The 11,595-nt window shown below is 34.7% G+C and overlaps 1 protein-coding gene across 1 annotated transcript in view; it reads left to right on the forward strand.

The window, feature by feature from the left end:
• LOC107661020 (syntaxin-12-like) overlaps positions 1 to 6,484 on the forward strand; it is a 9,755-nt gene extending 3,271 nt beyond the window's left edge. The window contains exons 2-8 of the mRNA XM_016450463.1: positions 3,631 to 3,730; positions 3,805 to 3,942; positions 4,018 to 4,061; positions 5,361 to 5,457; positions 5,668 to 5,740; positions 5,855 to 5,937; positions 6,203 to 6,484. Coding sequence (XP_016305949.1) covers positions 3,631 to 3,730; positions 3,805 to 3,942; positions 4,018 to 4,061; positions 5,361 to 5,457; positions 5,668 to 5,740; positions 5,855 to 5,937; positions 6,203 to 6,295 — 628 coding nt within the window. The 3' untranslated portion in view covers positions 6,296 to 6,484. The remainder of the gene's footprint in view (positions 1 to 3,630; positions 3,731 to 3,804; positions 3,943 to 4,017; positions 4,062 to 5,360; positions 5,458 to 5,667; positions 5,741 to 5,854; positions 5,938 to 6,202) is intronic.
• The last annotated feature ends 5,111 nt before the right edge of the window (positions 6,485 to 11,595 follow it).

Here is an 11,595-nt window from a genome sequence, read left to right on the forward strand (position 1 = left end):
AGATCATGTGCCATGAAAATATTTGTAAATTTCCTACCATAAATATATCAAAACTTTATTATCATTAGTAATATGCGTTGCTAAGGACTTCGTTTGGGCAACTTTAAAGGCGATTTTCTCAATATTTATTTATTTTTTATTTTTTTTGCACCCTCAGTTTCAAGATATTCAAATAGTTGTTTCTCTGCCAAATATTGTCCTATCCTAACAAACCATACATCGATGTAAAGCTTATTTATTCAGCTTTCAGAAGATGTATACATCTCAATTTCGAAAAATTGACTCTTATGACTGGTTTTGTGCTCCAGGGTCACACACACACACACACACACACACACACACACACATATATGACACAATGGTCATCTTTATGGTAAGAATTTGCCAGAGGCGACAATTTACACAATATAGGAAGTGAGAGCAATAAAAGCAGGAAATAAGAACAATCCTCTTCTTGAGAACTGCAAAGGAATGCAAAATCCAACCAACAAAACTAATAGCCTAATACAATAAATACAATCCCATTGCTGTGAACCTGCCTTTATAGCATGTCTTTTGAGTTTCTTTAAAACACTAAAAAACAAATTGCTTTTTAAATTATTGTTCTCTTTTTGTTTTCCACAGCACAAGCACTCTGTAAGAGGCCTGAGTGTAACTGAAGTCATGTGATGAGGCTTGTGTGTGAGATCTATTATCCTATAAAAGTCATGAGACAGGAATCTTGCTGCCAAAGAGCTTATTTTCTCCAAAAGAAAACCCTTCCATTCGCTCAATGTTAGGATAAACCACAACTTAAATAATAGGCCTTAATTAATAAACTATTTTTTTATTAGGCTAGTATTATTATTATTATTATTATTATTATTTTATTGGCGCAGAGAAGAGGAAGGCCTTGAACCTAAAAATAAGTAAATAAATAAATAATTAAAAAATTAACAACAAAAAAACAAACAAACATGACGTCCATTGGAAAAGAGGATAAATGAATCCAGCCATCATTCTGAAGTACACATTAGGTGGAAAATATTAATGTCTAATAGCAGACAAAACCATGTTCTTCTTCCAGAGGGCGCACGGTGGCTCAAAAAGCAGAACGCTTCTTTGAACCATATTGACATTTAGAAAGGGTTTTGTCTTATTGGAGAAATTTGCAAACGTGTACTGTTTTACATTTATTTTTTCCAGTGACTGGTCCCCGACATATAAACAAAAATCTAACACAACAACTGTATGCAATCATTTAATACACTGTTCTACTCCTATTCAGAAATCACAAACGACTTTGATTGGACTCAACTCAAAAAGCGCTGAGAAATGCAACAAGTATCATTTGACAAAGACGCGCTTGTAATTTTTTAGCAAGGGTCTAGTCAATAATGTACACAATCATATCGACACTTAGATCGTTAATAAATATTAAACCGCGTAAATAAAGAGAAAATAAAAAAGTATAAGACATTTTATTTTTAGACCCCTCGAAATGGCGCAATAAGCCCCGCCCACTCGATGTGAACGTTATTGTGTTTTTTTGCCATTCTCTCGGTTTACTCTAAAATACACAAGATAATGTTATTTTTAGCAACGTCATATGACCCCTTTAATATCCTAATGATTTTTAGTATAAAAGAAAAATCAATAATTTGACCCATACAATGTATTTTTGGCTATTGCTACAATATACCCCAGCAACTTAAGACTGGTTTTGTGGTGCAGGGTCACAATATGGTTGCAACAAAGTGGTTGGCTACAAATATACCCCAGAGACTTAAGACTGGTTTTGTGGTCCGGGGTCACATATGTTTTGCATAAGTCTATTAATTAAGTTAATACTTGTTCAAAAATATAATTTCAGCAAAGTTTGAGCTATTTTTTGTTTCTTTTTATAAGATTGTTTTATTTACTTTTATTCATTATCATTAAAATATTTTCATGTTAAATATGCATAGAAATTTATGCAAGATTCTGAAAGCTTTTTACACTGCATAATCATTTAAAATAGCCTTATAATAGTAACAATAAATAATAAATTGTATTATGTAAAAATAATATGATTAATGTCATATTTTTAAATACACTGAACAAAATTATAAACGCAACACTTTTGTTTTTGCCCCCATTTGTCATGAGCTGAACTCAAAAGATCTAAGACTTTTTCTATGTACACAAAAGGCCTATTTCTCTCAAATATTGTTCACAAATCTGTCTAAATCTGTAAGTTCAGCTCAAGAAAAATGGGGGCAAAAACAAAAGTGTTGCGTTTATAATTTTGTTCAGTGTAGGATGATTCCATTATAAAGATGGTGATAATCGCTCTAAGGTAGACACTCAACTCAATAAATAATATTTATTACCACATAAATGATTCAGCTTCAACAATAGGGGTGTATTTTATATCCCAAATTTACATATTTTCCAGTTACTGAAAATGTAACCAAAACTGACCTTTGTCTCACAAGCACATCAATCCCCAAACTTGTACAAAAGAAAGATAATGCTACTATAACAAACTCTGGTTTGAATGATCTCTTCAATTTCATTTCAAAGACCAATTTGTGAGTCCAGTTTTTACATAAACAAGAGCATGAAATAAGAAAGAGAAAATGCAACCAAAATTTGGGGCAAAATATCTTTTGTCTTTCTCTTGTGATTTTAACATTAAACATTAACTTTAAATATTAGATCGACTTTGTGATTGTGCGAAGAATCCGCCAAATATGCACAGTACAATTTAGGAAAGAGCTGCAGTGACTTTTGTGCCATCTAGTGGTTAGAGGACAATAAAATCTAATTCAGAAGGGATAGTTCACCCAAAAATGAAAGTTCTGTCATCATTTACTCACGCGCAGGTTGTTTCAAACCTGTATGAGTTTCTTCTTCTGTTGATAACAAAAGAAGATGTTTTGCAGAACGTTGGGAACCAAACAGTTGATGGTAGCCATTGACTTCTATACTGTAGTATTAACTGTTTGTTTACCTATGGACATTCTTTAAAATATCTTCTTCGTTCGCGACAAAAGAAAGAAACTCATATGTGACCCTGGAGCACAAAAGCAGTCTTAAGTCGCTGGGGTAAATTTGTAGCAATAGCCAAAAATACATTGTATGGGTCAAAATTATCGATTTTTCTTTCATGCCAAAAATCATTAGGACATTAAGTAAAGATCGTGTTCCATGAATATATTTTGTAAATTTCCTACCGTAAATATATCAAAACTTAATTTTTGATTAGTAATATGCTAATGTAAATATCTATTTACAGTGTAATTATAAAATTAAGTATTGAGTAATATCAATTAAAAATATGTACATACTATAGGGTTAGCTTTAGGGATAGTCTTAAAATATACGTGATTATTTTACTTTGGAAGGAAGTGCATTAATAGAAACTGACTATCTGTAGCATTTGATGATAGTAACTTGCAAATGCAGCGGGCAATTTCTCATCAGAGATGTTCATTCTAGCAGAAACTTTGCAAACAAAACTTTGTTTCCAGAGACTGTTAAAAAACTGTGTATAATAATAATTCTCTCTCACAAAGTGGATAAATAGAGTGCAATGAGCATCTGCTCATTTTTGTATGAAATTAAGAGAGTGTTATGAATAGTAACATCTCTGTATGTTGCAAACAGCCAGCAAATGCAGCACTACACAAACCAGTTAGCAAAAGAGACCAACAGACATCTGAAAGACCTGGGCTCTTTACCACAGCCACAGTCTCCTTCAGAACAGGTGAGTTCACACTTCCTCATACCAGCCTGCAGCTGGCCTCAGATGTGGTCATGCTAATGCTTCTCTTCACACAGCGGCAGCAGAGGATTCAGAAAGACCGTCTGATGAGTGACTTCTCAGCTGCCCTCAACAACTTCCAAGTGGTCCAGCGGCGAGCTGCAGAGAGGGAGCGTGAATCAGTGGCGCAGGCTCGAGCTGGCTCCAGACTCCACGTAACTATATTTGCTAATTATCTAATGCTTATTTTTGTTTGCCATTTCCTTAATAAAAAGCCTTTCATTTTGCAGGTTGATGAGCTCAATCAAGATGAACAGCTTGTGACATTTGAAAAGTAGGAGACATAGGACTATCTGTTTTGTGTTAAAAATGGGCACAATTGTGAGAATGAAAAATGAAAATTCTGTCATTATTTACTCACCTCAGATTGTTTCCAAACCCATAAATCTCTGTTTCATCTTTCAAACACCAGTGAATATATTTTTACATTTCTCATCATTTTTGTTCAGACATTGAAAGTTCATAAAGACTTATTTACATCCAAACATTGCACAACACACATATTCACCTTATTTTTCCCGTATAAGAGCGGGCATGGCCATTTGTAAATTTAATGTGTTTCCGATGTCATTCGCTTCCAGCTATTTTTAGCTGTACAAAACTCGTTTTGCTGCTTGATATTGCAAACTAGTGTGTCTTACCATATTAATGTATTGTCTTAAGGGGTTAGTTCACCCAAAAATGAAAATTCTGTCATTAATTACTCACCCTCTTGTTGTTCGAAACCCGTAAGACCTTCGTTCATCTTCGGAACACAATTTAAGATATTTTTGATGAACATCACTTTGGACGCGCGTTCACGACAGTACCATGACGCGAGAAAGATGTCTTGGTACATCTTGGACCTTGAACGTGGTAGTTACCTTGCTGTCTATGGGAGGGTCAGAGAGCCCTCAGATTTCATCAAAAATATCTGAAATTGTGTTCCGAAGATGAACGAAGGTCTTACGGGTTTCGAACAACACGAGGGTGAGTAATTAATGACAGAATTTTCATTTTTGGGTGAACTAACCCTTTAATTATGAACACACTGGTTTGTAGTGCAAACAGTTTTACCGTTTACTGCACGTTGTTATTTATCTCGTTATTTCCCTACAGCGGCTAATGAACCGGAAATCTAACACGTTCACAGAAAACGGCTTCCGCTTTGAAAATTAAGGTGGATATAGAGCACATCAAATATGGTCAACAGAAGCTCAAAAGTTGTTTTTACTTGACACTCGAGAACCAATAAGGTTCTGTCACACAAGCACATCTGAGGTTTGTTCTTGCTCTTTGGAATGACACGAGAGTGAGTAAATGATGATAGAATTGTCATTTTTAATAGCTTAATGTCTAAAATCTAAAAATTAATCCTTTATCAAACGGTGTTCATAAGTCATTTGACCCTAATTCAAACCCAAGGATCAAATATTGCCCTCATGTACCCTGATTTTGATTAAAATGCACAACACAAACATGCAATACATATTCCAAGATGATTTACTGATATGATATGAATCAGATATGAACAATGTGGGTCTGGTGAGAGATATGAAAGCGGAAATGTTCATAGCTTTTTTCATTTGAAAAGAAATGAAGGGTGGATGATGCAGGCAGAAGAGGAGCCTTTCACCGAAGAGGACCTTGAGCTTATTAAAGAGAGAGAGACCAATATCCGTCAGCTGGAGGTGAGCACTTCCTGTATGACATCAGCATACAAAAATTATCATTTCTCATAAGCATTCAAGCTAGCCTTTCAGCTTTTTTTGATCATTCATTTTTTTATACCTTCAAATACATTGTCATTTTTTTTTGCAAATGGTAATTACATGCTAATTCTCAGACATGGATTGTAGTACAATGTCCCAACTGCTTTCTGTTCTTGATTCTTGATTCAGTCAGACATTATGGATGTGAATCAGATCTTCAAGGACCTTGCAGTCATGATCCATGACCAGGGTGACATGATAGGTTAGTCTAGCTCTCTCCAATCAGATTTGAAGAGTTTCGTTTAAACTCATTTTTTGCACAGATTCAGCTGTTCACAGATTTGAAGGCCTGGTTTCCTCCTGTCATCATTCACAGATAGCATTGAAGCCAGCGTGGAGAGTGCAGAGGTGCATGTGGAGCGAGGAGCTGAACAACTCCAGCAGGCGGCTTATTATCAGGTATCAGGAATCGCATTACAATTTATTCAAATAGAAAACAGTTCTTTAAAACGGTAATACTAATAATTCACAATATTATTGTTTTACTGTGTTTTTGATCAAATAAATGCAGCCTTGGTGAGCATACTAGATTTCTATCAAAAAAACAAAAAAAGGTCTCTATTTCAAAATGATTTCAGACTTTTGACTGGTAGTTTATGTAGCAGATGCATACGCTAAGCAGTGCTGCCTGGTTGACTGTATATAACTGTTTTTTCCTTTTAAGAGAAAATCCCGCAAGAGGATGTGTGTTCTGGCTCTTATCCTGTCGCTAGCGGCGACCATCTTTGCTATAATCATTTGGCAAGTAGTCAGATAAAATGAGAGCAGAAGTACTGGATGCTACTTCAGTATTGAGTGAGTGACGTGTGTGTGTTTATTGTGTGCGCAAATGCAAGCACATATTTGAGAAAAAAAAACAAACTACAATTTCTGTAGGAGTGGCTGGTGATATTGTGATGTGAACCTAGGGACTCTTAAAGGGGTCATATGATGCTGCTAAAAATAACATTATTTTGTGTATTTGGTGTAATGAAATGTGTTTAGCATCATATGACCCCTTTAAACGTTTCAACCTATATACTCCCTTCTTATCTAAAACAATGATCAAACATCACATCACCTCAGATCTCAGCTCAAGCATGGCTCACAGAAACGGTGTATTTTTATTTATTAATACCCTAGTGAAAAATAAATATATTAAAATGTATTTAAAATACATGTATTTCATGCTAAGTATACTACAAATACAATTACATATTTATGTACTTAATAAAAATACCCTGCAATTGTACTTTTGGTATTTGATTGTGCTACAGTGGAACTATTGCAAATATACTTCATGTACACTTTAAATATCTTGCATTTAAAGTCCAATATTATTCAATCCTCATCAATAGTGTCATTAAAAACATTTTAAGCTTAATATTAAAGCTCTCCACCTTCAATACCACGACTGAGGTGCCCTTGAGCAAGGCACCGAACCCCCAACTGCTCCCCGGGCGCCGCAGCAAAAAATGGCTGCCCACTGTTCCGGGTGTGTGTTCACAGTGTGTGTGTGTTCACTGCTGTGTGTGTGCACTTTGGATGGGATAAATGCAGAGCACTAATTCCTAGTATGGGTCACCATACTTGGCCACATGTCACTTCACTTCACTTCACTTCATATTAAGAAATGCACATTGTGCACAAGTAGTGCTCCACATAAAGTTCCATTATGATTTGTATGTCAGTAAGTCTTGAGCGATATGTCAGTAAATAATATATTAATAGATTGGAACTATACTTAGTATGTTTTTTAAATATATTATGGATCAAATCCCAATATTAACAGCCATTCATGCAGAAATACAGATCAGTGTTCTCACTAAATCTGCACATATGTGTTAAATAAACAATGCTAGTATAAGAGAATAGTTTCCTCTATAAAAATATCTGTCCATGAAATATCTGGAGCATATACAGTACAGCATTAATTATGATAAGGTTTACGTTTGCAAGCACTTGCATGAATGTAATTCCTTTTCAAATTTGTGTTTTGTTGCTTCAGGTCTTGATTCATTTTTTTTTTTCAACTGAAATTATGCAAAATAATAGTTTATTCTTAAAAAATATTTATTTCTCAAAGATTTTAATGTTGTGTATGTTTTTATGCCCAGTGCTTTGATTCTCACAAGTACATGTATTTCTTAGTAGTACATAAATATGAAATATGTTTTAATAAATTATTCTTCAGTGCTTATCTTCTACCTATCTCTATCTTATCAGTTTTTTTTTTCAGATGATCACTATTTATTTAAGATAATTTGTTGTTAATGTTTCTTTTTGTATGCTCTAAAATTATCATTAAAAATAGAAACAAAATGCATATACTCTTTATTATACACTACCATTCAAACTGCCATTAATAAATGATAATTTTATTCAGCTGGATGTGTTAAACTGATCAAAAGTAAAGACATAATGTCACAAAATATTTCTGTTTCAAACTAATTATTTTGTTCTTTTGAACTTTCTAATACATCAAAGAATCCTGAGAAAAAAATAAAATGAATCATGAATAAATTGAATCATGTATGCAAATCAGCATATTAGAATGATTTCTGAAGGATCATGTGACACTGAAGACTGGAGTAATGATGCTGAATATTCAGCTTTGCATCACAGGAATAAATTACATTTGAAAATATATTCTAATAAAAAACTGTTGTTTAAAATTGAAATAATATTTCACAATGTTACCGTTTTTACTATATTTTAGATGAAATAAATGCAGTCTTGGTGAGCGCAAGACACTTGCAGAACAAAATCTCACAGAACTCAAGAACTTTTGAACAGTATGTAGGTTATATACTCTTAATATAGGGAATATTGGTTGTCTGTTTATTATAGGGAATATTGTCGGTTTATTTCCCTTGACAGTGCTGAAGAAGTTCTTGGCATTTTGCAGTTCTAAGACCATCTTCTTTACAAATCACAGAAATCATTATCATTTTCATAAAAAAAACAAATGTCGAAAACAAATGTCACCCTGGACCACAAAACCAGTCATAAGCGTAATTTTTTTTAAATTGAGATGTATACACCATCTCAAAGCTGAATAAATAAGCTTTCCATTGATGTATGGTTTGTTAGGATATGACAATATTTGGCTGAGATACAACTATTTGAAAATCTAGAATCAGAGGGTGCAAAAAAAATCAAATAAAAATATTGAGAAAATCGCCTTTAAAGTTGTCCAAATGAAGTTCTTAGCAATGCATATTACTAATCAAAAATTAAGTTTTGTTATATTTACAGTAGGAAATTTACAAAATATCTTTATGGAACATGATCTTTACTTAATGTCCTAATGATTTTTTGGCATAAAATAAAAATCAATAATTTTGACCCATACAATGTATTTTTGGCTATTGCTACAAATATACCCCAGCGACTTAAGACTGCTTTTGTGCTCCAGGGTCACAAACAGTGTATAATTTTGTGAGCTAAAAATTGCCAAGTGTATTGGACCTATGAATATGCTGACTTAAACAGGACTGCAGAGTACCATGTTAATGTTCAGTTTCTGTTTTACCCACAAGGTGGCACACAGTAAACATCACTGATCGGCAGCCTGCCTTTGTCATCAAAGGTCACTATGATATGGAGTTGATGCTTGTCATTGTAACGAAAGAATATTCAATGTTGTGTCCTGTTGCTCAGGACAGACTCTTATCAAGGGTCAGCATCACAAATTATAACTTCGTCATGAGTTTGAAGTGCTCCTTGAAGTCATTTTCAAGTGGCCCTTCGTCGTTCTTGTGCGTCACTTATTGCCATAATCAGCGGGCAGAACACCCCCACTGTCCTCCACTGATTAGCATGACTAACAGTTCAACATGCACATCTTATATTCTACCCCCCACATTTTGGGAAAGTCTTGATTATGATTGCAGTGGCTGAAGCGTTCAATACATGGAGAAGTGTTTAGAGCTGAGAGGGACTGTGTAGGAGGTAGAGGTTTTGCATTGTTTCTTAGTGCGCAAACCATATCAGAATTGCAAATATTTCCTTAATTTAACGTAAAACTATTTTCAATTGGGACAAGATTGGCTGCACTCAAGTGTACCAAGATATTGACCATCATTTTGCCAAGAAATGATGGTCCTGGAACAACATTTACACTGTATCAGCCATCGGATTTTAGGAAAAGGGTTTAGGTTTGGCTTAAACGGAGCTTAAACAACACCGTTGGTTTACAGTCGGGAATCTGAACGTACACATACATATTAATCTTTAACATAACTCATCCCACACAGAGCAATCCAGTTATGCATTACTACTAGTGCGCATTTGAATGCGTTTGTGAGGTGGAATATAAATAAAATATAGGTGTCTGGCACCGTTCAGTTGTCTCTTTCTTTTCTGTTTTATTTTGCGCAGTTAATTAACAAAATAGCATCTGTGTCTTCTTTAGGAGAACAAAGAGAATCCTAAGAGAAAAGGTCAAATGAGCTCTCCCCCTTGGCTGCTATTTTGATTGTGGCGTGAAAGGAGGGATGTTGTTTGTCATGTTCCTTTTCATCTGAGACTACTTTTTCCCTTCAATCTTTTTCATTTCCTGCTCCAGAGCTGATTCTTTGTAGAAACATGAGAACAAAGGAAATGGGAGATGGTTGTCTTGTAATTTGTGTGTGTGTGTGTGCGTGTGTGTGTGTGTGTGTGTGTGTGTGTGTATGTGTCCATTCTCTTATTTTGCAAATCCAGATGGTGTGGTAGAGGCATCTGTTGGTCATATCAACAGATTATTTATGCTATGCTATACTATTAATTGTTTATTAAAGGAATAGTTCACACAAAAACGAAAATTTGCTCAAGATTTATTCAGCTCAGGTCATGCATGATGTAGATGAGTTTGTTTCTTTATTGAAACAGATGTGTAGAATTTTAGAATTACATCACTTGCTCACTAATGGGTCCTCTGCAGTGAATGGGTGCCGTCAGAATGAGAGTCCAAACAGCTGATAAAAACACAGTAATCCACACCACTCCAGTCCATCAATTAGTATCTTGTGAAATGAAAAGCTGCGTGTTTGTAAGAAACAAATACAAACAAATTCCGACTAAAATATGAGTCCTCTATCCGTAATATTTTTCTCCAGTGAAAAAGTCTCATCTGAATCGAGAGAAAAAATATTTACATTTATGCATTTTACAAAAGAGGACCAAAGCAATTAATCACTTAAGAACTAACACTTGTTGTAGCACACAAATTTATTAGACAGCTATGCACAGATTAATCACCGTTTATGAACAAAAACAGTCTAAAACAGTTCTAAACAAAATTCAAGAGGATAGCAGGAGATGGACATTTAACCAGAGAAAGTGTTACTATGAATCATGAACTTGTATTTTGGCCAGAAGCAACAGTTTAATGATGGATTTGTTTCTTACAAACATCTAGCTTTTCGCATTACAAGATGTTAAAGGGTTAGTTCACCCAAAAATGAAAATGATGTCATTAATTACTCACCCTCATGTCGTTCTAAACCCGTAAGTGTCCTTGGTCTCAAAACTCAGTGCTGTACATAAACTCCTTTCATCTTTGGAACACAAATTAAGATATATTGATATGGCGCAGCTGACACAGAACAGCATACGCTGTTTGCATTCAGTGGATATTCTCCAAAATGGTGATAGGGTGATGCGGAGGAGACGAATTGTTGAAGAAAAGTCGTTATTTCTGTTTTCTTTGCATACAAAAAGTATTCTCGTAGCTTCATAAAATTACGGTTGAACCCCTGATGTCACATGAATTATTTTACCGATCTCCTTGCTACGTTTCTGGACCTTGATCGTGGTAATTACATTGCTGTCTATGGGAGGGTCAGAGAGCTGTCAGAATTCATCAAAAATATCTTAATTTGTGTTCCAAAGATGAATGAAGGTCTTACGGGTTGGGAACGACATGAGGGTGAGTAATTAATGACAGAATGTTTAGTTTTGGGTGAACTATCCCTTTAATTGATGGACTGCAGTCATGTGGATTACTTGTGGATTATTGTGCTTTTATCCACTGTTTGGACTCTCATTTTGACGGCACCCATTCACTGCAGAGGATAATGTAATGCTATATTT

The sequence above is a fragment of the Sinocyclocheilus anshuiensis genome, unplaced genomic scaffold (genome assembly GCF_001515605.1).
Source record: "Sinocyclocheilus anshuiensis isolate Anshui unplaced genomic scaffold, SAMN03320099.WGS_v1.1 scaffold1036, whole genome shotgun sequence".
In the NCBI taxonomy this organism is placed as follows: domain Eukaryota; kingdom Metazoa; phylum Chordata; class Actinopteri; order Cypriniformes; family Cyprinidae; genus Sinocyclocheilus; species Sinocyclocheilus anshuiensis.